Source organism: Anser brachyrhynchus, assembly GCF_964034855.1.
Source record: "Anser brachyrhynchus genome assembly, chromosome: 12".
Classification (NCBI taxonomy): domain Eukaryota; kingdom Metazoa; phylum Chordata; class Aves; order Anseriformes; family Anatidae; genus Anser; species Anser brachyrhynchus.
The window spans coordinates 12,038,560-12,066,371 of NC_137707.1; the positions used below are offsets into that span (position 1 = coordinate 12,038,560).

The 27,812-nt window shown below is 50.7% G+C and overlaps 1 protein-coding gene and 1 long non-coding RNA gene across 2 annotated transcripts; one reads left to right on the forward strand and one right to left on the reverse strand.

Moving 5' to 3' along the window:
* Positions 1–721: 721 nt before the first annotated feature.
* LOC308176604 lies at positions 722–26,785 on the reverse strand. Its single transcript, XR_013938441.1, has 3 exons — positions 22,767–26,785; positions 7,010–7,199; positions 722–6,097 (listed from the first exon to the last, which is right to left on the reverse strand). It is a non-coding gene; the product is annotated as an uncharacterized lncRNA (long non-coding RNA).
* Positions 9,737–17,615, forward strand: LOC308176599 (uncharacterized protein). Its single transcript, XM_080552574.1, has 3 exons — positions 9,737–11,504; positions 14,399–14,519; positions 15,413–17,615. The coding sequence occupies exons 1-3, from the start codon at positions 11,174–11,176 to the stop codon at positions 16,602–16,604; spliced, it is 1,644 nt and encodes a 547-aa protein (XP_080408700.1). The 5' UTR covers positions 9,737–11,173; the 3' UTR covers positions 16,605–17,615.
* Positions 26,786–27,812: the final 1,027 nt, after the last annotated feature.

The following is a 27,812-nucleotide window of genomic DNA, read 5'->3' on the forward strand; positions in this document are numbered from 1 at the left end:
CGCAGCGAGTGCTGGGCGACGCGGGGCAGCAAGCGCAGCCACTCGGGGGATGCAAGGGGCAGCTGTGTCCCGCTGTCCTGGCGTCCACCTTGGCCTGGTTTATTTTAGCACGTTTTATTTAGTCAGAGGATCTGAGTACATTTAATAGTGGTTTTGTACTAAGTGTGATACTACATATTTTGAAGAAGTGAGGACTGCTATGGTACTGGGGGAGGTGGCAGGGCATCTTGAATGCCACATGCAACCAGACTGTGCTGGGATGGGAGGGTGGTCCGTGGTCTTGGTTGCAACTCCCTTCTTGAGCTGTTTCTGTAACTTTGGAACTTTTGGGACCAGCCCGTCCCCGGGGGGAAAAAACAACAAAACAAAACAAAAAAAAAAAAACACTTTTTGTTTAGAATACTTGAGTTGGGAAGGTCTGTACTGAGTCTGCCTTCAGCTTCCTACCTTGTCTGCCAGTGATTATGTCCCAGAAGAATTGTTCTTAGCCACTTTTGCATGACACTAAGAAAGAAAGTTGGGAAAGTAGCCAGGACAGGGAGAAGGGAATGGGGGAGCAGAAAGGGGAAAAGATAAGTCCAGAGGAACAGAGCCAAGAGAAAAAGTTATTTTTTGGTCAGCCCATTGTTCCGCAGTGAAAGTCCCAGCCGCCTCAGAGTGGGCTGCACGGAGCTGTTTCCAGCATCAAGGCAGGATGTTTTTCCTGCACCACAGTAAGCAGGAAATGATACAACAGCACTGAAATCACAGCCACACGGCCTCGTGATCCGTGGGATTCGTGGGAGGGTGGGTGGGTGCAGCTGTGGTGGGACACAGGACCCACAAGTGAGGTCAGTGCTTGGCAGCCCTGGTCCTGCTACCTGCACCCGGTTAGGGGATCGCCTGGTAGTGTGGCAGGAAGCGGCAGCAGTGTGTTATGTTTCAGCAGAGAGTCATAACAGCCACATGATGGCATTGTCCACTGCAGCAAGAGGCAAAAGCCAACTCGGGGAAACCCGGTGGCCAGCAGACCCGGGGCAGAGTGCTGTTTGTGCTCCTGGGCGCGAGCAGGACCCTTTCAAGGAGCAGGAGAGAACATAAGGCGGCTGTGGCCCCGTGTCACCTTCAGGCCAGCCAGGCTGGGGGGTTGCAGCCAGCCAGGAGGCCTGGCCACGAGCCAGGAGCTGTGGGCATTGGGGGTTTTATGTCAGCCATCCGGTGAGCGCCCAGGGGACACCTCACATCCTTTGCTGACAGGCGCCTTTGCTCTCAGCCAGATGCCTGGAGGCGGTGGCCAGGGGCTCACAGGCTGGTGGCACCACCAGGAGTGGAGGAAGCCTTGCAGAGGTGTTCACTGCTGGCAGTGCTTCACCTTTGCTCGAGAACTTGCTGTTGGTCGCCTGTCCCATCTGTCACAGATCTCAGTGTCCTTGGGGGGGGGATTGCTGCCTGTAGTCAGGCTGATTCCTAAATGTCACCCCTCCTTCAGAGCCTTGCCAGCCGAGCGAACCCAAGGTGCCCTGAAGGTGCACGCTGGACATGGAGCACGGCGGCTGGGACAGCTCTGGGCTGCAGCCCAGCTCAGCGAGAAGGGGCACTGGCAAGTCAGCCCTTGCAGCAGGCTGTTTCTTTTTGTCACACAGGTACAAGCATGAACGCTAATAGTTACAAGCCCCACTTTCAGCACATGATGCAATCAGCTCTGTCTCAGGGTAAGGAATTATTCCCCAAACAGCATTTTGAATCCCAGACATGCCTCGTTACTCTTTTCTTCCATTCTCCCCCTCTCTCCTGCTGCATCCCCAGTGTTAACATGAGAATGATGGCCCAGAGCTGGAATATCCCTGTCCTTAGCCTCATCAACCTATCCCCAGCCAACGCCAGCTGGGCACCGTCCCCAGTAACAGCCAGCATCTGTAACCTGTTGCTCTTCTAGGTGGTGAGTCAGCTGCACTGAAATTGAACACACACTGCACATGGATCACAGCTAGTAAGGAGCCAGAAGAGCTCTTGCACCAGGCAGGGGGTGGTGATGGTCCCAGAAAGAGAGTTTGGCAATGGCAAAAGCATGTTCCCCAAGGAGCAAGCTGACTCTGGTCCTCTAAATAAGCTGATGAGGGAGCACATCAATTAGCTGAAAGATGGGGAGAGCACGGAGGCTCTAGGCAAAAGCAGAGGACAGGGAGTTGCCCTGTTCTTACCAGGTGAGGTTCAACAAGGCTGGGGTGGAAGAGTTGTAAGAGCAGCCCAGTGACTCCGGTCAGCCAGCTGAGCCAGAAAGCCTTGAAAGGGTTAAGAGGCTGCGCAGAGACGCCTGTGTTAGAGTTTGTTTTCCTGCTGAGCTGTGTGTGTTTGTTTTTCATGTAAAGACTTGTTGCCTGCTGGAAGCTGTACAGGCTCCTGGACTTTTGCTGCAGCTCGTGTGCCTCCCTGGGTATGGGCTGTGAGCCCGGTGCAGCACGGTGGTTTGGTGGAAGGAGCTGCTTAAAGAAGAGGGGTGCTCCGAGCAGGTGCGGGGGCTGACAGCTCTGGTCTGGAGGGCCTGCGGGAGCAGGGCTGTGCTGTCCCGCTTCTGTGAGAGGCTGGCAGGGCTCTGGAAGCTGCTGGGACAGGAAGGCTTAGCTTGGACCGGGAGGTGATGGTAGCCCAGCAGGGGGACGTCTGTCAGGGCACAGCACCACTCCTGGCAGCTCCTCTGGCCCTTTGGGACTGGGACCTGGTCCCGCAGGTGCCATCATCTCTTGTGGGGACACTGCTGGAAGTAGGATTCAAAAGGGCAGAGGCCAAACAGTGCTAGCCCTCCCCCAAAACCCTTGTAGCATTAGTAAGGGTCAGCCCCAGCAGGAGCACTGGACAGAGGCTTTCTGGACCCCTCCACCCACTGTCACGGATTAATGGTAAGCTCATGCCAAACTGGTCCCATAGCCACCATTAGAAGGCACTTGGCTTGCTGCCCTAAGGAGATAGATGAGAAGCCCTTCTGAGAAGGCAATGAAAAGAGCTGCTTCTGGTAAGCTCCTTTCTTGGACTGCCAGCAATCATGTGCGAACAAGTTGGTTGGAGAAGCGGGAAGTGACGCTGTGGAGAGGTGGCGGTCGTGCTGGCTGACACAGGCCGGTGGAGGTGGGAGCTCCCTGCTGCCCCAGGGCGCACGGCTGAGGCCAAGACCCGGCCGTGCCTGCCAGGAGAAGGAGCTGGCTGGGTGGCTGGCATCGTGTGCCTCCCGTTCCTGCTGCCATGTGAGCGAGGAATGGGATGGGGGAGGAACCAGGGCTCCTGCAAAGAGGCACATGCTCATCCTCTTCCAGATCCAGAGCCTGGTCCTGGGATCTCGCAAAGGTAAACCATCTGAACTGCAGCATCCTCCTGCTCCCCACCTCCTGCCTGTGCCCATGAGGGCCTTTGCAAGACCCTTTTCCAAGGAGGGGAGACCCCCCTGTACCACCTGGGGGTGAGACACAGCACAGCCACTCCGATGCCGGTGGAAATCCTGGCACCAGCTCCCGCAGCAGCCATGGCCTCCTGTGGGGTGTGAAGGTTTCTGCTGTGACCAGACCTGATGTCCCTCTCCCCTCTCTTGCCTGCAGTGCAGTGGTGGAAGATTGCCCTTTGGGGGGTAATATGATATTTCCTTCTTCATGCCAGCTCTGTGGAAATATCGCTTTTGTGGCTTGGAGCTATGCGGAAGGATTGCAACATCAGGGGATCTCTCCACCTCCATATGAACTGAGCAGAAGCCAGGGGCCTGATGCTCTCTCCTGCATTGCTCTGCTGGGGACAAGGGACTCTTCTCTGTTTAGGAAGATCTTAAGTGTGTTGTTCTGTATTTGTTTCTTTGCATGCAATACTTTCAACCAACTTAAATCTTGTTTATTTTACTTCTCGGCACTCTCCGTGGGACAGTTGCAGAATGACTTGTGCTCAGTTTGGGCTGCTCTGGCTGCCAAGGAGAGGCACGGATTCCCGCTGCAGTCATGCACCTTTCCATGCCCCATGTGCAAGCAGCACGGCCAGACCCTGCTGTGCCCAGTGTTTGCAGACTGGTCAGATTCTGACCCTTGAGTGTGTGACTCCCCCATCTGCTACCCGCACCAGGGGCTGCCTCTGCCAGAAATGTCCCACTGGGATCAGCCAGCAGCTTGTGGGGCAGGGAGAGGGACTTGGAGAGGGACCCTTTATCAGGGAGCGTAGTGAGAGGACAACGAGTAATGGATTTAAACTAAAAAGGGGTGGATTTAGATTAGATATAAGGAAGAAATTATATACCTTGAGGGTGCTGAGGCACTGAAACAGGTTGTCCAGAGAAGCTGTGGATGCCACGTTCCTGGAAATGTTCAAGGCCAGGCTGGGTGGGGCTTGGAGCAACCTGTTCTAGTGGGAGGTGTCCCTGCCCATGGCAGGGGGGTTGGAATTAGATGATCTTTAAGGTCCCTCCCAACCCAAACCATTCTATGATTCTGTGATAGAGATGTGGCTCATATGTGATGCTGCCAGGGGAAAGAGCTGCATCCCACAGACTGCAATACACAGCCAGATCCCTGCTACCCACCCCCATGTTGTTTGTTGCAGGGGTAAAGAAGACACTCCAGACGTCTGCTTTGGCCCTGGAACACCTGCCAGTGACTGGAGCCAAGCTAAGGCTGGGGCTCCCACATGCATTCGGGGTAGCCCACTGCAGCCTAGCTGGCTTGGGGTCCAGACCGGTAGCTGTGGGCTGCCTCATTGTGGAAAAATACTGAGCATCAGCACTTTGCACTGTGTGCTGGTGTCCTAAATTGTTCTTATTAACAAGGAAGGAGGAAGCCATTGTGTTCAGAGAAGTGAAAGCTGGTGTGATGTTCTCTGCTACTTTTAAAAATTACATTTTCTAACTAAAGCAGTTCCTTGAAGACATAAACCCTGAAATGGTAAATACTTCCCAAATAGGAGTTGTTCTGCCTCTGTGAAGACGCTGACTACAGACAGCCCCAAACAGCTGTTCCTCATTTGCTGCCTTCTTCATATGAGAACATTCAGCCATGCAGTGCCGAACATTTCCTCGTCCTCTATCGTTCAATTCTTTCCATCCTCACACTGATGTCTCAAGAGCTCTACATTAGGCATTGACAGAGGGCATCTCCAAAATGAGAGGCCACCTTTGGCTCCAAAGATCTGTTTCCTGAGGTGCCTTGGACAGGAAAGGTGAGGTTGGGTTGGTTCTGGACTACTACAGGCCATACCAGCCTATGCTGTGACAGACAGATAACAACACTAGAAAAAACACTGCATTTCTGCAGACTGAAGTCTTTTATTTTCTTCTTGGAGCACGAAGTGCTCTGGGGAAATGCAGCGTAGAGCACCAGCTATTTCGGTAGTGCCTTATATTTTTCTGTGCCATTGTAATGACCAGTCTGCAAAATCACAAGTTATCCTGACAGCTGAGTGTGTTGTTGTGGCAGGGTAAATCTGTTTTGTCAATGAGTGTTATGGAAGAGCATTTTCTGCACTGGTTTCTGATGGAGGACTGAGAAGTCACCTCGCCTCTGGCTGGATGACTCCTGTTAGGCTGGCGATGGCAGCTGCAGGACAGAAGGTGCCTGTTCTCTCATGCGAGTCCGTACTCAGTTCTGGAGGGATGCTGATGGTTGTTGAGCAGCTCTGGATAGCAGATCACAGTGGGAGCTGCAGTGTGTTGACAGCAGCCATACCCCCAGAGAGCTTCATATGCAGGGAACTACACTGCGGTCTTTGTGCAAATGCAGGGTCCTGCACCTAGGCAGGAATAACCCCAAGCACCAGTACTGGCTGGGGCTGACCTGCTGGAGAGCAGCTCTGCGGAGAAGGACCTGGGAGTCCTGGTGGACAGCAGGTTAGCCATGAGCCAGCAGTGTGCCCTTGTGGCCAAGAAGGCCCGTGGTATCCCGGGGTGCAAAGGAAGAGTGCTGCCAGCAGGTCGAGGGAGGTGATCCTCCCCCTCTCCTCAGCCCTGGGGAGGCTGCACCTGGAGCACTGTGTCCAGTGCTGGGCTCCCCAGTACCAGAGGGACATGGAGCTCCTGAAGCGAGTCCAGCGGAGGGCTACCGAGATGCTGAGGGCACTGGAGCATCTCTCATACGAGGAGAGGCTGAGAGAGCTGGGCCTGTTTAAGAGAAGAGAAGATGGAGAGGGGAACTTATAAATGTGTGTAAATATCTGAAGGGAGGGTGTCGAGAGGATGGGGCCAGACTCTTTCCAGTTGTGTCCAGTGACAAGATGAGAGGCAATGGGCACAAACTGAAGCAGACCCTGAAGCAAACCCTGCTCGGCAGGGGAGTTGGACGGGATGATCGCCAGAGGCCCCTTCCAACCTCAGCCGTTCTAGGATTCCGTGTGATTCTGTCCCACACGTCGGGGACTGGCTGCATGTGCTGGGCTTATCTGCAGTACTGCATCTTAGGTCTCACAATCACAAGAGAAACTGGGGGAGCCCAGTTCTGGAGAGAGTGAAAGCTCTGCTGCAGTGGTGCTCCAGCTGCCCTGCGTCCGATGCTCTTGGGCTGCAGTAAAGGGGGACTGTATGAGAGCAGTGGCTGAGCTGCCAACTCCACTGAGGAGAGGGGGTTGCAGTGGAAGGAGGAGGTGCCACGGGGCACTTCAGAGCTGGCAGCAAACAGAGCATGAGCATGGCTTTGATGTTGGTTTCCCTTACACCAGAAGGGATGTGAGAAACAACGGTTCTTCAGCAGCCCATTTTCTGCCTAAGGCTCAGGACCCTCGGTGGGTTCACATCAGAAAGTTGGGTCTAGGCACAAAATGCAGCTTGCCTTGGACTCTGCTGGCCCCTGCTCAACCAGCAGAGGAATGGGAAGAGTTGGACCAGCAGGCATTAGGAGGGGAAAAAGAACCCCATCGTATGTCCAGAGTTAGAGACCTGGGTCATCTTGTCTCCTTTGCAGTATAAAGACTGTTTGGCTCTTCCCAAAAGCTGTGTCCCTGCTCCCTCTTTCCAGCAAGCTTCTAGAACATAGACGAGGAACTCGGCACTATGAACGGCAAAGGATGCTGTTAGTACCTGCTACCAGAGGTGCTGGGCTTCCCTGCTCCAGTTCAACCTAGAAGACCAGCTCTGGAGGTCTTGGGAGCTTCTGAATAGCGGGAAGGGCAGTGGGAATCATCAGCATTGTCATTTGATCAGCACTGGGCTACATTTCTTCCAGGTCACACACAAGAATAGCCAAATGAATTTCCAACACAGAAACACTCTGAAAGAGAAGGGTTCTTGGGTCATTTCTTGTTTTTTTTGGACGCAGCCCTTGTTCTCTCTGCATATTGTTTTGCATATCACGTTTGCAGGGTTACATTGCTTGTTGTGTTCAAGGTAAATTCCCCAGCGTTAGTCATACCTCCCATCCACCTCTGCGAACTTTGAACCTGCGCACCACTGAAGCAATTGCCTGTGAACAGCCCTGGCAAAGCTGCAGTAGGTGGCAAATGCTGAGAGTGGCGGACCTGATTTTCTGTTCCTCATGGGAAAGATGGGATCTGACCCTCCAGCCATTTGTGGTTTGGAGCACTGAGCCAAGGTACTGGTGCTTGCCAGCGGGCATCCAAAGGTTACAGGTAGGACATCAGATTAGGCTGTTTAGCCTGCCTTGTGCTGCCACCCCCATCCAATCCACACCAGACCTTCTTCTCCCTTTCCTGCAGCAGAGCCAGCATTTAAGCAGCAGGACATCCATCCTGATAATGAAACTTTCCTTAGAGCGGAGCAAGAAATGGAGCCAGACAACCCGAACTCCAGCCTTGCCACTGATCTGTCTGGCATGAGTCACGGAGTCCTTTCGCGAGTGCTAGACATTAAACTTGGAGGTGTGTTAGCACAGTCCCAGGCCCAGCGCAGTCCATTTTGCAAAGTCCCTCCGCCCATACCCAACAGCAGATGCAGAGACATATGTTTGTTCATGTTTTTTCCTTGGCCACGTTTCAGATAAGATTGAGGGCCTTTCTTCTCTCTAATATTTAAAAGATTTAATGGACCCTGGCAGCAATCCAAGCTGACACCACCTCTGGGTGCTTGAGCTTGCTGGTTTATAGCCTTATGCAGCATGGACCTACGCTGCCATCCTGACTGCTGAACCTCAGATAGTCCCTTACAGTGAGAGAAGGTGCTGTTTTCAGGAGAAGGCTGTTATTCATCTGCCTTCATAGTAATAAAGAACTAAGGTCTGTTCTAGATGCACTCAGATCTGTACAAAAGATGCCAAACAGGGCAGACCAAAAGCATAAAATAGAATACTTTGCGAGGGTCCTACAGAGATCAGAGACCAAGTGCCTGACCTGTGTACTCCAGTACAAGCAGGCTACACAGTCCTATCCGGTGGGGCAGGAACTGGCAGTGAAGAACCGACCGCGTGGCACTTCCCTGCTCGCTCCCTCCCGGTCCCGCAGGAGCTCCCTCCCTGCCCCTGGCTTCTTCCTGACGCCGGACCTGTCTGCAGCTTCATGTCTGAATCTGACCGTGGAAACTGGATGGTGTTGCACCAAAATCTTGTCATTAGGAAAGGTGAATGTGACGTACTTACAGAGCTCAAAAATTATTCTTTGTCTAGTTAAGTCTTAACAGCTAAATAGTCCAAATCATCTACACAATGCAGAAAAGCCTCGTTAGTACTACAGACAAAGTTACACAGGAAAAAAAAAAAAGACAAAACCAAACCAAACAAACAACAACAATAATAGTAATAAAAAAAAGCCCACCTTCTTCCTGGAATCTACAACCTTTCTTTGGTATTATGCAACCCTCTCAGGGTGCCTCTGCATGCAAAGGGCGACCTGACAAAGTATCCTTCCAGTCCTCCTACAGAAGAAAGGGCTGTGATGATCTTTCCCAGCCTGTGCTCTTCGCTGGAAGAATATGACGTGATGTTCATGGTGGGCTTGCTTTCTTCTCAGTCTTAGTCTGCTTAGTTTCATTTTCATGCGTTTTCTTAGCACAGCCTGTGTGTGATTTTTGTGTTCCAGTTCCCAGTTATTCATTTTTTCTGTTCTTTTTTGTCTTGGAAGTTGGCTGTACCTGTCTTGCAGGGTTGTGCTCCATTGCCTCAGCAATGTGATTTGTGCTTACGGCCTGGGACGGCTGGTAGCATCCTCCGCCTGCCCTCACCTCAGCATGTTTTACTCTGCAGTCCCTGCCCCACGCTGAATAGCCACTAGTGTTCCTACAGACTACAAAATGAAAACAAATCAAGGCAACAGCAATTGGATACACAATTTCTGTCACAACTAAAATCAGTTGAAGCCAAGCCAAGCCCAAACAAGTCCTGAGAACTTTCACCATCAAATCAATACAAAGGCTACAGGTTTTCACTAGTTAGAGCAGAAACACCTCCTGGGCTACGGCAGCTCCTCTACCTCTGGGTTTTTCAAAGCTGCCAAAAAAACCAACAGAAGTGCAGCAGGAGGCTGGCAGTGGCGTGCTGGAGGGGCAGGGCAGAAGGTGTAGGAAGCAGGCTCGGTGTGAGGAGGCCGGTTTTCTGCTTGCTGCAGCCTGGGTTTGTCACAGCTTGTCGGAGCTGAGACAATCGCTCTGCCTCTGCAGCCCACTTCCAGTGCTAACGACAGGGCTTGCTGGTGGCTGCGACCCACGCCTGAAGTTCTGCTGAGCCACGCTGGGGCCGCTCTTGGGGCCGGTTCCCTTCACACTCCGGCTGTGGGATTTTCTTGCACAGGTGCCACCTCCAAGTCCAGCTGCAGAGCTCACTGGGAGCAAATGGAGATGTCTGAGAGGCAAGGATCCCGGGGGAACAAAGTCCCTTCACTAGTACAAATCACAGCCAGCCCAGGCTGTGCAGGAAAAGCCATTGCTTTACCCTGCCAAATTGCTGTTTACACCATAAATCTGACAATGCCTGTCGCAAATCGGGCCTTTAGCAAACATTGCGCTCACCCCCCCACTTAGTGTGCATGCTGGAGCCTTTCCCCATTTTTATCCCTTGCTGGTGGTAATCCCTTTGCAGAAGAAGCAAAACCTGTTTCTTCAGGGGAGATGTGAGCATGTACCCCTCCAGCAGCCAAGGTGTCCTGGCAGCCACAGGCAAAGCCATCTCCCAGAAAAAGAATTTCCTGTAAGGCTGTGCCGAGCCTGAGAAAACACTGTCCGGGGAAGGGGGCAGGAAAGCATCCTGATGGACAGAGGATGCTCTGTTCCAGCTGGATCAAATAGATTATTTTAAAGGTTTTTTGTTGTTGTTTGTTTGTTTAATTTCGGTTAATAAATGGGGCTTATTGTCTACTACAATATAACCAAAGGCTAAAGTTATAAGCTGAGAGTTTTTTCACCAAACGTTTTAAAAATTCATCTTGTGGAAACTTAGGGGTTTTCACTCTATTTTGGAAGAAAACTCCAACTAGCATTGTTGGACTTTCCCACAGCACAGAAAAGCCAGATTTCCACCACCCTAACAAATCTCTGGGAAAAAGTTCTTAAGGGTAGCCACACTGTCTCAGTCATGATCTTATCTTCATTTTTCAGCTGAGAGAGTTGGCAGGGAAAAAAATGTTATGTATTCATCTGGGATCTAACATGAAAGTGAAAGTAAAGGTGCAGGATATGACCGCAGTGATGGCATGTCCACGTTGGGCCTGGCGTGTTGCTGGTGTCTGGGAAACCCCCCCAGCCAGTCTTGCTGCTTGCAGATCTCGGGGCCTGTTACTCAAGCTCTTAGCATCAGCAAGACCCTAACGGCCAAAACCATATACCACGAGTCAGGGCTGCGTTAGCAAGCACTAGGCAGCCGGTATGCCCAGGGAACAAGAAGCTGCTTGGGGAGGGCCCTGGAGCTCTGTCACAGCTTTGGCTGTGGCGATGCTCCTGCCTCCCAGGAGGCAGCCTGGCATGAGCTCACCAGCAGAGCTGATGAATCGTGAGACCAATTAGCAAATGCTGACTTTTTTGGCCCAACAACCAATTCTGCTGCTCTCAGATGTCTGCAAAAAAGGAAGGGAATAGCCGATTCTGCATTCAGGGTACATAATGAGCTTCAGGTGTACCAGGGAGCTGCAGGCTGGAGCTGGGGCGAGTGTTACAAGCCTAAGGACGGTGGTGCCTTAGCACGGGCTCTGCGGGTAAGAGACACAGATGCAGGACAGGGGGATGGAGAAGCCAACTCCTGAAGGCCCCTTCCCGACGTATATGCCAAGGGGGCTGGAGCTGCACTGTGTGCGCTATTAAAAGCCGATGGAACCGCAGCCGGGGAATTCCAGGAGCCATCGAGCTCCGGAACACGAGCAGAATTCCCGCCCCTGTCCCAACTCTTCCCTCCGCCTCCTGTCGTCACCAAGAAACGCGGGCGGGGAGCTAAATAAAAGCCTAAGTCCCGGGTCGGGGCTTCAGACTCCTGGAATGAGCTGCAGCAGCTGCATTGCTCCAGAGGATGCAGTAGGCAGTCCGGAGCAAAAACTACTGCCTCTGTGTACCCCTCCTGCTGCCGACCACGGGAACATGAAGGTTGCTTCTTACCCGATCCTGCTTGCGCTGAGTGTCTTGTGCCTGGTGACCCCGGCCGGAGGTGAGCCACGGCTCCGCGTACAACCCTCGGGGCTCCCCGGGGGAGCAGCAAGGTTTACGGGTTTAGGCGAGGGGCCGGGGAATCGCGAGGTTTGTGCGAAGGATCAGTGAATCCTGCAGGGTTGGGAAGTCAGTGCTGGGTCAGGTTACAGGCACGAAGGGACCTCGTGCCTTCCTCGGCCGTGGGAAATCCTGTAGCAGGAACGGGCTGGGTGGGAAGCTGCGGGGGAGCCTAGGGCATCATCCTTGCCACAAGGGAGCCTGGGCAGTCCCGCTGATGGCTTTTGTCATTCCTGAGGGTAGATGGGAAGAGTGTCGGAGTAACACAAAGCCTCAGCACGTGCCATCTGGGCAGCATCCTGTCCCGGGCTGGCTGGCTGTCAGCACAGCCACCCGGCCTTCGGCACGCTGCTGTGAGCCGGCGGGGTGCTGCTGCCTGCAGACGCGATGGCTGTGTGCGTGTGCAGCGTGCACATGTCCGTGTGTGCGCAGGCAGGAAAGGCTCTCCCGCTCTCCAGGTAAAGGTCTTCGTGTGCTCTGGGGTGGTATGCTGAGCGGGGCTGGAGGACCGGGAGGAGGTGGGTGAGGTTGTCTCTGGGCTCGTGTCAGTTTAAGTCATCTACGCACAGATTGGCGATTGCTGCACAGATTGAGCAGGGTGGATTGCCAAGCTGGCAGGTAGCTTCTCATCAGCACAGGCAAAACTGGACTTTGCCCAGGTCTAAGGGTTGGTCACGGAAAGGGAAAGAGACAGAGCGCCTTTATTAAGATCTGTGCCCTGCTGCCACCAGATGGGAGGAGCAAGGACAGCAGCTGGGGATGGAGCTTCTGCCTCTACTCACACCTCTGAACAGGTTCTCCAGGGCTGGCCTGAGTCGAGCAGGCAGCAGGGACGTCGGGCAGCTTATCCTGTCCTGCTTCGGCACTGCCTAGCTCTGCTCACTTGTGGCCCAGCATCCGTCTTCTCTAGAGGAATGAAGTCGAGTTGGCTGTGCAGAAAGAAAGAGTGGCAGGGCTCCCTGGCCAGGGTCTCTTGAGGAACTGTGCTGAAAAACTGGTAGGGATGGCTCCAAGGAGACGTGGTCACAGCTGGGCAAAGTTCCAGAGCCTGGGTTTCCCTGAGGTCCCTGTGGCAAAGATTCAGACGTAGCTCAGTGAAGCTGTGTGCCCTGGGAGGAGGGGACAGCCAGGGATGGCCCCATGTTCCACTCAGCTCCGCTCTCTCCTTGGAAAGAGCTTTCCAAGCTCCTCTGCTCTAGGAAAAACTCATCACAAGTTCAGCTAATTGCAAATCAATCGTCTGCAATGCCAATAATTGGAAAATCAGTTCTTGGTTATCAATAACTCTCCTCCACCTCCCTCCAAATTTCTCAGAAAAAAAGACATTTGAGAAAGCTCAATAGTGGCACCCCTCCTAGCAGCAGGAGCAACAAGAGACACGTTTGAGATGTGTTCCCTCCACTCCCATCCAAAGATGGTCACCACCACAGTGGTTTTGTGGACTTGCAGAACTAAATACATTCTTTCTGGAGCCTGCTAGCACCCAGGACCAGTCTGGGCTTGTGTACCTGGGCATATGTCTTTGGACTTCTGATTTGCCTGGTGCCTCCAGACCCTGCTTGAGTAACCCTTTACTCTGAGCAGCCCCTGTCCGCCCCCTGCCATGTGTCTCCCCGATGTCTGGGGAAGGATCAGGCCCTTGGAGAAGGATTGTTGAATAGGGCTCTGAAAGTGAAAGACAACAGCAGCATGTTCCATGGATAATGAGAGTTAACTGGGAAGCTGGTCATTCCTGAGTGCTTGAGGAGCACGTATTCCTGACCCTAAAGTGCCACAGAAGATGGTAGTGTCTAAACAAAAGAGCTTTGCTTTAACATTTCTGAGACGTAGAAGCTGACATGCTTCTATAGCATTTGGGAACCTAAGGCAACATTTTATAGAGATTGTGTGACCTGAACTAGAATCCAGCTTCCCCTCTTCACAAGGGGCCTTGAAGAAATCACGGTTTGTTGTTCTAAGCCTTGTTCCCCCCCGGGACAGCAGAAACAACTTGCTGAGTTGTGCAACCTCCACTCCCTTGGCAGACGCCTGTTGTTGGAGGCTGGGGGTAAGTGCAGGGATGGGTTCTCCTGTTGTGTGACTGCCTTCACCCCTTTTCTGAGTGAAGGTGTGGGAGGAGTATTTTCACACTTTGCAAAATGAAAACTATTTTCCAGAAGAGATGAAAAACAGATGTTTGGTGAGAAACTGCTGTGGCTTTGAAGTTGGACTGCTGAGACGATATCCCTGCACAGATGAAAGCTGTAGCAAACTTACTATTTTCCAGAGGGTTCCTTTTCTGCACCTTTTCTCTAAGAGGCATTGGGAGGCTATCCAACAACAGAGTCACTTGCCTGGAGGGGAAACCCCAGAGGAGAAAGAGATATGACTCATTCAGATAAGGACAGGACGCTCGTTCCGCTCTCTGACCTGTGCCAGGAGCCAGTTAGGGACGGATATAGCGGCTGATACAGATGAAGATATGTGTCTTCTAGGCACCAGGCTGAGATCCAGCCTCCTGTCGCCCAAAGGTGAAAGGTCCTGCTGCTTCCCCAGCCAGAGTTTGCACATCCTATAAGGCAAGCTGCAATGGTGTCTCAAGAGTCACATAATTTTTACTTTTTTTTTTTTTTCCCCGATTTTCTGGGTATCATATGACCTGTTTTAGTGATGCAAACAATCATGGCCTTGACAGGATTTGTTTTCATAGAAACATCTCATTCTAGCAGGGATTGGAAACTTCCATTGCAAGCTTCAGAATCCTTCTCCCCAGAGAAGGAGAAAAAGAATCAGAGCCAATGTTTATTGTGCCTAATAAAAAAAACAGTGTTTAATATGTTGAAAATTTTATTTCAGGTCAACCCAAAGCACCTCTAAAGTGTTCAAAAGTGTGTAGCCACTTTGCGCGCACCATACCTGAGAAACGGATAAAGAGCTACCGCAAGACTGAACCCCTGTGTGCCAAACAAGCCATCATGTAAGCAGCTTCGCTGTCCGGTTCCCTTGCTATATTCCCACCACAAATGATTATGAATCAACACCGTCATCAGATATCCTTGTTTGGGAGCAAGAAGCATTCTGGAAACAGAGCCAACACTGACATTTATTTGAAGGCTGTTTGTTTGTTTGTTTGTTTTTCCTATTTCAATGCCAACAGCCTCCAAATGAGACCAGGTTTCAGCTCACCCACACACAGTGAGACAGTCACTGCCATGAGTGATAAATAGATGAGGAGAGGGAAAGTACGCACTGGCAGAATGGGGAAGTGGAAGCACACAGGGTAAGAGTTTACATGTTTCTGTGAAAGCAGGTATTTTCAGTGGAAAGAGATTCAGACTCATCAGTTTGTCTGAATGAGAGAAGCTGCCTTTTTTTCCCCAGAATAATTGCTGTCTTTGACCTACCTTAAAGGTTAGGCACCACTGAGACCACTTTGTTGCAGGCCAGGAGGTTGCACCAAGCGAACTTGCTGGGCTGACCCTGGAACATCTCACTGTCTGTCAGTAAAATGGGGGATTTGTCTTCAGGTATTCTTGACCCTGGGCAGCTGGTGCCTGAGTAGCTTCTTTCTCTGAGTGCTGGCGGCCAGCACTCAGCATAAGAACAATGCTTTCGAAAGAGAAAACCCGCTTAAGAGGAAGCCCTTCACCTATGAGTCATGTTCAGCTTTTGCTTATTCACTTTGATCTCAGAGACACCTGCCCTTCCTAAAATAAATAATCATCCAACTTGATGGTGTTTACTATGGTAGGGGCTCAGGAGCGTCAGCATTTCTCATCATTGCTGTCTTTATGCCTTCTGTATCACTCTGATAATCGATGGCAATGTTTTCTTCATCTAATAAGTGATCCCTTTTTATTTTCACTTCAGATTTATTACACAGGCTTCCTTAGAAATTTGTGCAGATCCAAACGCAGAGCTGGTGAAGAAGATTGTACGGAAACTGGACCAGAAAAAGGCCTCAGCAGCATCACCACTTCCACACGCTGCCACTTCAGCAGCAGTTCCAGAAAAGCCTGGCATTTTTCACAAACACATCGGTCTTACAGTAACAGTTCCAGCTCAAGCCACTGCTGCAGCTACTCTTTTCCAAGGGACTGTCACAACAATTTTGGAGAGAACACATGCTCCTGCTGCCATGACAGAGGTGACCAGCAAATCTACACCAGCCATGCAGAGCACCACACAGTTCTCTGCAGGATCGTCCCCTGGGACACGGAAAATTGCTACACACTCTGAAGTCAGTTCAGAAGCAAACAGAGACTCCTTAAAATCTGCACATTCAACAACTTCTGCAGCAGGCATGGTCTCCGGTCAGCCTATCTTATACCCCACAGCTCTTGTGCATGGCTTTGACAACACAGTAGGATTTACAGAAGAACCTGTAGGATATGCTGCAAGTACTACAGCTGATGTTCAAGACACGTCTTCTCCTAGCTCAAATTCAGACCCTGTGTCCATTACTAAAGGACTGGACCATCCTGTACTTTCTACAGATGAATCCCTGGACTTAACAAGTGCAAGAGCCAACACATCAGACACTGCTTCTAGGAGTTTTAATTCAGATCTCCCCTCCATCCTAAACAGCATGGAGATCGGCTCAGCCCCAGCCACACCTGTTCCACCAGAGACTACTTCAATTTCTACTCTAAACCCCACAACTGCCATAGACAAAGGTCCTCCTGTCCACACCACCAAAATTTTCAGTTCCTCTGCAGCTGCTGTTGGTACTAGAACATTTGATTATTCATTGCACTTAGGAAAGCAAGATCTTCCAGGTACGTTAGTTTTCACTAGCCAAACATTCTCAGGCCAAGCCAGAGCGCAGATGACTACAAAAAGGCCACATGATCCACCTTCACTCAGCTTCCTGCCAAGATCTCAAGCACGCTTTATCATCCCAGCCTCCCTGGTAGGTGGACTGATTGCTTGCAGTGTTGCTGCTGTATGGCTATACAAAAAATTTAGAGTCAGAACAGAAACAATGTCAAGAGACATGGTACAAGGCTTGCTCTACCAGAAGGAGGAACATCAAAATGTCTATCTAATGCAAATAATCTGAGTGCTTTATGGAATGGACATTTTTGGCCTAGAACATATGTGTGTTGCTGCCAGAAAGCTAAGCTTGTGCAGAACTAGTGACCAGTACGAAACAGTACAGGAAATAAAAATACCTAAGAAAACACATTTTGTAGGAGCAGAATGTCCAAAAATTTATCTAAGTTGTCATTGACCAATGACAACTTGCACATTTTAGAAATATGTGAGAAGCTTTTTTCTCTGGCACTGTTACATGAACAGGATATTGCTCTACTAGAGCTGCTTGGTGGCTGTTTGCCAGGTGGTGGGCAGAAAGTAATATCTGAGTTGCTCTTGGGAATTTTTCTGCATTTCATCATAACCTAGCTGCGAAGCCACCCACTCACTCACCCACACTACTGGACTCAGGCTCTGCCACCTTGAGCAATCTTAACACAAAAACACTGATTTTGCACTTACAAACTCTCTGCTGCTTCTTTCTTTGCACTTCAGGTCACTGCTCTGTCAGACCTTGACCGATGTTGGCAGTCAGTGGGAGCTGGCTCTCCTTCAGCTGATTAAACACCCCATTTAATTGGGTATCTAATGGCTAGAGCCAGCAGTGTAGTCTAGCTTTCAGACAGAGGTGGCTAAAACAGAATCTGATTTTTCTCTGTATGTAGGGGACTGAAAGTCAGTGCTACAGATTTTACTTTCAGAGGTGCTGGCACTCACGGTCTGTCTCCTCCTCAAAGTCAGGCCACTTTTCTCTCCAACAGGTAAGGGCATTTCTTCTCACAGATTTAGTCTGAGACCTGATTCTTGACAAATCATCTGCAATAAAACCCTTTCTTCCAGATAATGTACCCTGTGTCCAGATGCATCCAAAACAAAGGCAGGATAATGTGGATGAGCCTTTGTAAATGAGAGAAAATCTGGAAGAAGTTGCCAGAGGCCCTCAGTAATTTTGCTGTTACCGTGTTGTAATGCTTTTGCTGTACTCTGCTGTTCAGCAAGCACAAAAATCAGAAAATACACGCCTAGAATACCTAAATGCAATTCTGGATTCAGTAATTATAGCAATTATTACAGCACAGCAGAATTACCTTCCTTCCCATTCCTTATTCTCTCTAGAAATAAGCACATTTGGTGATCCGGAAAAAAAGCATGAAATCCCCATTCATGATCCTACACTTCAGCCCCATGCTAGTTCTTTTTATATAGCACGGATTACCAGGCTATTAAAGCACTGTAACAGTACCAAAGGTGTTTTTTTAACACAAATTGTCTCTGATTTTCACACATCCAGACACTGCTGTATGTAAGCATTATCTTTTATCTGTGATCAGCTCATGAAAGCCCTTCTTTAACATTTACTCCATTATGAATTTTGCTTGAGCAAGTAAAGATCTTTATAATACCATGCTTTGTAGATAAAGTATCAAAGGTTTATATCAAGGTTACATATCAAAGATCCTCCTCTAACCGACCTCAGTGGATCAGATCTCAAACTACAGATATGCATGTAGAAAAAGAAAATAAAAACATAATAAGCAGGATAATCAAAGCAAAAATGATGAGCCAGCTGTAAAGACTGGCCTGTTAGACCCATCAGATACCACCTTTGGGGCATCCTCCCAGTCCTGGAGGTGGATTGACTGCAATGGTGTTTTGTTTTTTGATATTACTCAGCCCCTTATTTCTTCGAGTCCTTGATTTGAGACAGGGTAGACTGAGATTCATCTAGGGCTTTGCAGATACAAGAGGTAGAGAATGCAATTGGATTAATTGTGATTAGGAATTTTGGGTGAAAGCCATCTTTGTGCAGAAGCATTCCTGTGCAGCCCACATCCTGTAACTATCTGGGGCTGATTTACCTGAACTGCAGGAGCCACCAGCAGTGCCTCCCATCTGTCCTGCTTGTGCACAGCTGGGGTTCACGGCCTTGCAGTTTGTGGAGTGATATACAATAGCATTATTTTTATATGAAATATTATAAATATCTGTTTTTGTAGTAAAGTTTTGTAGTGATGTGAACATGCGTGTAACCTCCTGTCCTTGCTAGTGGAGCATCGCTCAGTCTAGACTATTCTGGGAACACTGGAAAACGCTGTGCCTTGGTCTGTTTTCTTGCTGGTCCTGGAAGGCCTGTAGATCTGGCTCCATGGGAGCGGGGTCGCTCTCCAAGGCACTACAGCAGATGCAGTGGGCAAAGGCACCCTGTCCTTGGGTCTCCAGGCATGCGTGGGAGGGCATCAGGGCTTCACCCATGGGTTGTGGCTGCTGCTGGGGCCGTGAAACAGCAGTGGCTTTCAATGGGAGAATTCCTGACCCATCGCAGGCAGGGCAGACTGGGGACCACCGTTTGTCATTGCTTTATGCTGTGCGCTAACGGTTTGGGAAGGCACAAGGGGAATGTATCTCTTGCAGGTGACAGGGGTTTAAAATGTCATTTGTTCTAGAGTGCCAGAAGCACTGGTTTGTGTATTGAGTCTGTATGAGTGCGCGTGAGTAGGATTTTATACTGTATTTTTTTAGAAGAAAATAAAGTTTTTCTGTTAAAAACTGTTGTCCTCGGGAGGTTCAGACCAGGGCTGGATGACCAAACTGGATCCCTACAGAGATGATCGCGTGGGATAAAGCGAGGTGGGGGGAACCGCAGCATCACTGAGAGATGGCAAAGCCAGCACAGCTGATGTCACCAGCCTGCTGCTCTGCTTCTTCACTGTTTATGGGTTTTAGACTTGCCAAAACAATTTTCAGGGAATGAATTTGCTCACATTTCCGATTGTGCTAAGGCAATACTGAAAACCAGTGGGGGGGTTTGCTTTGTTTAAGCAAACCTACAGTCAGACAACAAACCTAGCAAACCTACAATCAGACCACGGGAAAATATTCTGGTCTGAGCCAGGTATATAAGGGGGCAAGAGGCTGAGCTGGGACCTCTCCCAGCCCTAGCCAGGCCCTGGGCTGCTCTCGCACAGTCCTTCGCGCTGTTGCACCGCTGGCCAGAGAGTGTGCAGGGAGGCTGGCAAAGTCCATAAAAACTTTCCCCAGATGAGTCACCAGGCCAGAAAGGTTGTTCTGAGGGTAAGACGCTCTGCAGAAAGGGAAGTACATTTTTTTCTCCTCTGTTATCAGAGAAGGGGCAGGGTTCACAAATGAGTTCATAGCCTGCCAGAAATAGATAATCTCCCATGTGGTGAGCACAGGCACCTGTCACTGGGCCAGATGCAGTCTGAGGACTGCACCTCCAGAGCACTGAGACAGCACTGGCATGGCCAGGTACCTTCAGCCAGCTGGTGGCATGCGCACACCAGCTTTCCTGCTGCTCCCTGGCTTCTCTGTTGTGCAACTGTTCAAAGACTTTGTGCAAAGGATGGCCAACCACTACCCTTCTCTTGCTCCTTCTGGAGAACCATGGGCTGCCTTCAGGTGTAACAGAGTAAAGAATTGGCCCCAGGGGTTAACTAATGCCACATCTGCAATGCTTAAATGGAACAAGGCTTGCCTTCTGCAGCTAGCCTGAAAGACACATACTGCTGCCTTGAGGTTGCCCCCCCCCCGCAAAATGCCCAGCACACAGGAGCCAGCAAAGCCCATGGCCAAAGAGCGTGCTCCTTCTGGTCCATTGCTGACCCATATCTTTGGTCTCCAGCTCCGTACTTTCTGCAGCACTTCATTAGCTCTGTTTTGATTGACTTTATGAGACCAAGGAGTCACTGGGAGTCCACGCAGGCTCTCTCCCATGCCTTCACATCCCCACAGTATCCATCAGATGATGCAGCCGTAGGCATTGACTGTACTAATTAGCCTTACTCACCCTGAGCAGCCTCATTTGTAGATGGTCTCCCACTCCAAGCCTTTTGCCCAAGGCCCAGGAGACCCCTTTAAGCTCAGGGTTGGGCCTTCAGCCCTTGCTGTGGGTATGTTGCAGGAGTGCTGGTCTGATATCCTCACTCCGTCTGTGTTTCCTGGGTGGACCTTGGACCTTTACTGTAGGCAGCTTGTCTCATGGACGGATGGACAGACCTTTTGGTGTTGTAGCTGCGCCTCTGGCCCCATCTCCTGCTGCTCCAGACTGGATCTTCCCCAGATGAATCCTGGACCCAGTTCCTCACTTTGCTGTGACTGTTAATGGACCCTGTTATGGACACCCAGCTCTCTGCTGTGCTCAGACCCTGCGGGACCTCACCTCACCTGTGAGGGCACTGCCTGTGCTGGGGTCCCCCTCATCCTACTCTTGCTGCTCCCTGCAGGCTGGGCCTGGCAGTGAGACACCTCTGGTATTGTCTTCTCCAAGCCTCTCCAGGGTGATATGTGAGGAGCACAATTATTCCCGTGAAGCAGGGCTCCTGCAGTCTCCACACTCTCAGGGCTGAGACTTGGACTGTGATTTAAAAAATGTCAGCTCTGTCCCTGCTCAGTTTTGTGGTTTTCCTATGAAATGTTATGCAAGTGTGCACATGCTTAGGGCAGACTCTGCTCAAGATAGCTTACCAGCCCTTCCTCGATACTGGCTTAGTATAATGTAGCGTGACCCCTTGGGTTTACAAAGAGGTCTCTCACCTCTCTTCTGTGTTTAAGTCTCTGCAGGAGATCCTTTTTTATGTTCACCTGGAGCTGTTGCCCTGGGTGAGCTGAGCTATGTTTTGGAGCCCCACCACCCTGCAGCTGCAGTCACGGGAGCCAGTTCCCCTTTCTTCTGAATGCCACAGGCACAGTGAAGCTAGTGATGCCCTTGTTTAGGGGTAACCTTATGGTAAAGAAGACACCAAGGGCATGTCAAAAAAAGTCCACAGCCATGTAAGGGACCTTAAGGAACTGCACAACTGCACCTTAAGAAACTGCACAACTGCAGTTTTGTTGTGTGGCTTTTGTTCTTCCAAGACAGCTCTCCCATGCTTTGTGTTTGCCTAATCCACTTTTACGAAGGTTGTGTCCATGTCTGCTTTACTGCAAGGGCTGCACTTGTAAATACAGAGGTTGTCAGGCCTCGCCATGGTCAGACCTGTGCAGTGACCATCTCAAGTAATGGAGAAAGCTTCATTTCTGAAGCACCCTTGAATTCTGCCAGATGAGCTGCAATGCCACAAAGTAAATAATTTTTAAAAAGTAATAATAGAAAGTGAGAAGAGTCCTCTAAGAAAGCATGGAATGTCAACTTGACAGCTCAGGCCACATTCAGCACAAGTACTTCTTTTATTATATTATCTAGGAACCTTAAAGTATTTTTCTCATTACATTCTTTCAATTGTCAATTATTTTTCTTGAGAGTGTTGGGTTTTATCCTATTGAAAAACTAAGGAACAAGTTCATAACTTGTCTTCTTGGAGTTATCACGACTAAATCATTAACGGCTTCCCAGCTCCAGCTGAAATTAGTTTTATTCTGTTATGGTAGCTTTGCTTTAAAAGCTGACCTAAAGCAGTTCTCCATTTCTGTCTTTAGCTCTAAGAGCTCAAGAAAGGACAGGGTTGAAAAAAGGAGGCTGAATCCTCAGCAAACAATATTCCCCTTCCCCCCCCCCAGTTTCTACATTTCACAGAAGCTTCCCCAGCACAGATTCTCCCTGGGACGCAGCAACTCCTCCTGACACTCCAGGTCTGTCCTTCATTTAACCTGGTGGGTGTTGATCAACCTCACTGGAGAAAAATGGAAAAAAATGTCTCCTTTTCAGTGCATGTCCCAGGTATATACATTTTAGTTCACCGTCCACAGGTCTGGAGGATGTGCACTGAAAAGAGCTTTATCAGGTGGCTTCTGCTTTATCAGGCAGAAGCTTTATCTTCAGCTATATCTTCAGCTTTATCAGGCAGGGTCCTGCATTAGCCTCCAAGGTCAGGGCTCTTGCCTGTATGGACATATCGTTCCTCCAGTTCTGTCACTCTCCCCCTGCCTACGTGCCTAAATTTGAAAAAGCTGGCATCACACATTTTTTTCCCCCTTTTTCTTAGCAAAGTGGCTACTTTCGGTTTCTGGTCCAGGTGCCTCCAGCCCTTGCTCTGCTTGGCCGTGTTGGGGGGGATTCCCTGCCTGGCTGGAGTGAGTTTCTAGTCTCTGGGGTACAGGGAAGAGCTGCTTAATTCCCGGAGCCGATGGGCAAGCTTGCTCAGTGACTCAGTACAGATAATCGTCTGGAGAAAGGCTCCTGGACATGTCCTTCCTGCAGCCTTTGTAACTTGTGACTCTGGGCAGGACTTACCGCACAGGATACGCCTTGGTCGATCACCAGTTTCCAGTGCTTGGTGGTCCCCAGTGTCCAGCTGTAGGAAGCAGGCTTTGGAAGAGACTCTTGTTTTCATCCTTTTGAAGTGTCTTTCCAGCCTCCAGGAGCTGGCACAGTTGTACCTGGAGTCCCAGCATGAGCTCTGGCTCTGGGAAGGAATGAGAGCATTACGTTTGTTTTGTGATCATGTGTTGAGTCAACCAGGGCTTCAAAATGGATCTAGGACCACTTGCAGAGCAGAGCCTGCACCTTCCAAAACAGTGTAAAGACAACATGGCTGCTCCCAGCTGTATATTTCCAGTAGAGATGGGAACGCTCAGTTATCTGCTGAGACTCCATTTCCAGGTGTGTGGCTTGTTCTGCCAAAATCCTTCTTTCCCACAGTGGCACAGGTGCTGGCAAACACTGTACCCCAAGCTCTCCTCTTCCTCCTTTTGCAGAATCAAGATAACAATGTTTATTTTTCATGTAAACAAGCAAATTTTCCAGAGCCTGCTCAAATGAGAAGGGAACTTTGGCCAGCTGTGGGGCTTTCCAGCGTCCCTCAGTTAACGACAGTACATCAGCCTTTCCCTTCCCAAAAAAGTAAAAGAATAGACATCAAGGGATCTCCAGGGAGTCGTGAATTGTCTAGCTGTGATAGGGATCACTTGAAAACACGAGAAAGGGGAAGCAGAGGAGCCCGGGCCAGCTCTTCTGCCAGAAAAACAAGCACACCTCTGCAGAAGTGGGGCCACACTAGCATTTTACTTACTTCTCCAGGTTCTTTCCATCCAGAGCAGCCTCTGGATATCCCTGTGCTGGGTATTCCTGTGCTTGCAGTTCTCCCTTGCACAGCCGGTTGAGTGAAGCCCCAGGCCAGGGGGAGGCACGCAGCAAGATCATTCCCTACAGGTTTCCAAAATGCTTCTGTGTCGCCTGGGGTCCAGCCCAAGTGGTTTTGCCCTAGGTGTAGTTAAGGCTGTGCACTCCCCTGGGCAGTGGTGTGGGTGCCCTGGCTGCAGTGTTCCCCCACTTTGGGGACATCTGCCACGGAGATGACAGCAGCAGGCCACCTGCTCAGTGGCCCTGGTCCTACACATATCGCAAGCAATATAAAAATGCGGCCAGACCAAGCAGCATCAGGAGCTGTGATATGGTCCATGTGCACAGCTCGGTGTTACCAGTTTGCAAGAAGGGAGCCTGCAGCACAGCAGAAATGGGGAGATGGCTGAGAAGGTAAGGCAGCACCCACAAAGCCTGTGGGAGGAAGGAAAGACGCTTTCAGGGATCAGTAGCATGAGGAATTTATTGTAGCCCTGGGAGCTGTTGAGTCACTGGGTTGAAGGCATGTCAGGAGGAATGACACTGACTTTGGGGGTTATGGGACCTATTTACAAGTGTGTTATTTTTATTCTAGCCTACCTTGTGCTTCTAGGGTTCTTCAGTTTTAAAAGGTTCCCTACTGGGAACCTTTTTCATTTATGGTCTGACAAAACATTGCTTTGGGTGTTCAGAGCCCCTTTGGTGAATTTGCAGAGTTTGTTAATGCGGAAAGAAGCACAAGGAGTCGCATCAATGCTCTGGCCAGTTCGAGATCCCTGTAAGCTGGTTAACTTAACTATTGTCCAGCATCTTGTCTTACCATCTGACTTCTGCAAAGAGAGATGTACACATACACGTGCACACCCACACCAGGACACGAGTGCAGGCAATGGCGCGGTGTCGCTGACTGTGGCTCTGTCTCCAGCTTGGAGGATGACTGTTGAAGAGGATGTGTCCTTATATTGATGGCTGTGCACTCGAGGCACAAGGGGGCTTGCTCTGACCCTAAAACATAGCATAGAGTCACAAATCAGCCACAAATCCCTGTATTGAAAGAGTGACAGGTTCATCCGCTAGGTCCCAATGACATGAGAGCTGATGGCACCTCTTGCCACGAGCTTTCTTTGGGATTGGACAACTGGAGGGAGCACAGCATACGAAACACTGACTTCAGGAGTCTGCTCCTGTGTTGCAGCACCTCTGTGAACCTCTGTGAGTAGGGCAGGGGGCCCTTACCTCTGCTTGTGGCTACTACATCCAGGCTGATGAGACAGCCTCATGGGTACTGTCCTTCCAAAAAAGGCTTCATCCTTCTTCCAGCCATGCCTTGCCTCTCAGGGAGCTTGGTGAACACTGTCACTGACAATCTTTGAATGACAGCTTGCAGGGGTGAAAGAAAAACATAAATTGGGAAGCTTTGCTTCCAGCATCCTGCTTCAGGAGTGCCGGCAGAAAAGGAGCAGCACAGCTCTGGAAAGCATCCTTGTCCCCAGCCACCATGCTGTGCTCTCCTGGCGATGCCATGTCCAGCGCCGCCTTATCCCTGTGCAAGCAGTGCGGTGCTCCAGGGAAAGGGAGCTCTTCTGATTTACACCCGTTGTGGGCATACTCACTGGTGGGGGCTTGGGGCTGAGCAGCTCCAGCCCCCTGACTGGGGGCGTCTGGGGGCCACACAGCATCGGTGATCTCATATCAACTCCTCTGGGAGAAGTCACATCTTTGGGATGTAGGAACCCTGTCTCTGCACAGAAGCTGAGACAAAGCACAGCAGCTGCGGTGCTCTGAGTGTTTTAATAATTTCTTCTGCTGCCCAGTTTTTGGCATACACCACTTGGGCTCCTTCTTGAGTGGGAGATGTGCCTCCTACTGCACCTGAGGTCAAGGAGATCTGGGCATGACAAGAGCAGGCCTCAGGATTCTGCAGTTTTCCCCCAAGTTTTTTAAAAGGCAGCCAGGGATGACACAATGCCCAGCATAACATCCCGCTCGAGCCCTGCTCCAAAGCGACAGAGGATAGCTGGGGGGTGCCAACGTGAACAAGGGCTTGCGGTGACCCCTTGGGCAGCACACAGTGGTTGAGGGGGGACCGTGGCGCCCCAAGGACCTGTGTGGGACCCTGCTGCTCCATCCACTCACTCACAGCCTGAAAGAAAAGAGGGAACAGGGAAAGAACAAGCATCGGGGCAGAGGCTGTGCATGACTGGCACAGAGCTGGAGGGCCTGCAGGTCTGAGTGTCTGGGTGAGGAAGGGGGAGCTGGGCAGAGCAGGGTGAAGCATTCCCCAGGTGAACACCAAGAGGTGGCCCCCATCAGCGATGCCTTTCTGCACGTCCTTGCAGGATCTGGGAGGCTGCAAGGCTGCAAAGAGAAGGAAGATGCAGGGAAAATACTCAAGAACTCTAAACGCAAACTTTTCCTTCTACATCTTTCAGCCTGATTCAGCCTCGTGCTCTGCCCCACAGCCAGAAGGCTAAAGCAGCCTCATCTGCAAGGGAAGACTCAGCTGCACCCAACTGTCCTTTCACCCAACACTCCTCAACTATAGAAGAGGAATTTTGTTGGAAAACTTGTGTTCCTCTCCATAGGAACAGCTGCAATTGTGGCGCAATATTTGACAGTATTTGACATCCTACAGCTTTTGAGCCACAAAGTGGTGGGAGCAGTGGTCACTACATTCCTGCTTAATGCTCCCCTGGGAGTTCAATCGATCCCCACTTTCTCCAGAACTTGTTTTTTGTTTTTTTTTTTCTGTCAGGCTGAAAAGTGACTTCATACAGAAAGCATGGTACTGCCTTTTTCGTCAACACAAATCCATTCTCTGTGGGTTTTGGAGCCCTTCAGTCTCTGCTTCTGTGGAGGAGGATTTCACTTCCCTCTTCAGCTTTGTGGCTTTCCCACAGGCCAGTCTCAGTTTACAGAGAAGTTATTGAGGTCCGCTTGTCCTTTCTTTCTAGGGATTACCTCTGTCTATAACCCTAGAGGTGCCACGTGACATGGAAATTCCCTTGCCCTAAGCAAATGCATAGGGCTTTCACTTGAATTTGGTAGAAATTCTTTGGAAAAGAGCTAAAATGGGGAGGGGGTGGAGAGGATAAATTGCAGCACCTCCCTGCCTGAGCTAACATTGCAGCTCTTCAGACAAGGCAGAGCAGCACTGTACTGAGGAAGAGCCCTCGCACAGCCACCATGCTCAGCACAAGGCCAGTCCTGCTGCTCGTGCTGCTCCTCACCTTCTCCCAGCACTGCACCACAGGTGAGGCACCTCGCGGGCTGCCAGCACCCTGCTCTCGCCAGCCACCGCTGGTGTCAGGGCTGGGGACCTGGCTGGGGGCGTTGCCCTGGGGAGGTCAGGGAAGAAAGCCCAGCGGGGACGGCGCTGTCGGCAGGAGGAGCAACCCCGAGGGCTCCTGGCTGGGACAGGGCTGCACGTCCCAGGGGTGCAGGGAAGGATGGGGACAGAACCCGGAGCTGGGAGGCCTTGGCATGGGGCTGGTGGTGCCTCCTCCTGCCGCAGGAAGGAAGTCACCTGGGGCTCCTTGCAGCAGCAGCTGCAGAAATTGAGGGATTTTGTGTGTGTCAGCTTTCTTATGGGGAAATGACTTAAAGACTGCTTTCCAAACCAGCATTCACAATCTCACTTCCTCTCCCTTCTCCAGTTCCGCACACACCTTCAGAATGCTGCTTTGATTACCTGAAGTTACCTCTCCGGTCTGATGTGCTGAAGGATTTCTACACGACTCCCAAAGAGTGTTTTTACCCAGGAATTGTGTAAGTCCTTGTAATTTCCCTACCATTGTACTGTCTCCTGGGATGCTGCAGGTGCTTTATTCCATCCCATCTGGTGACAGGACCCAGCCCCCTGCAGGGGACCAGGACGGGTCTATATGGCCTCTATCCACAGGAGTGGCTGCAGCAGGGTGGCTGACTGGCAGCACAAAGCGGGGAGGACACAACTCTCTGGCCACTTCTACAGAGCATGGTTAAGGACGCAAGTCCGTTGGGGCTCCTGAAGGCTCTTCAGAGCATCTAGGGCCACAGGGAAGGGAAAAGGATTGCAGGGAAAGGAAGAGGGAGGACATGGGTCTGGGATTGCAGCTGTTGTTTCTCACCAACCTTTGCCTTTCATCTCATCAGGTTTGAGACCAGGAACGGGACCAAGATCTGTGCAAACCCAAAGATACGTTGGGTGGAGAAAGCAGTTGAGAAACTTCTCAAAAG

What these genes read in the sequence shown, in the direction of transcription:
- LOC308176599 (XM_080552574.1), top strand. Translation starts at nt 11,174, where the DNA reads ATGGAACCGCAGCCGGGGAATTCCAGGAGCCATCGAGCTCCGGAACAC. An exon ending in CCTGGTGACCCCGGCCGGAG is followed by an intron (nt 11,505 to 14,398) that starts GTGAGCCACGGC and finishes ATTTTATTTCAG; the next exon opens with GTCAACCCAAAGCACCTCTA. An exon ending in TGTGCCAAACAAGCCATCAT is followed by an intron (nt 14,520 to 15,412) that starts GTAAGCAGCTTC and finishes TTTTCACTTCAG; the next exon opens with ATTTATTACACAGGCTTCCT.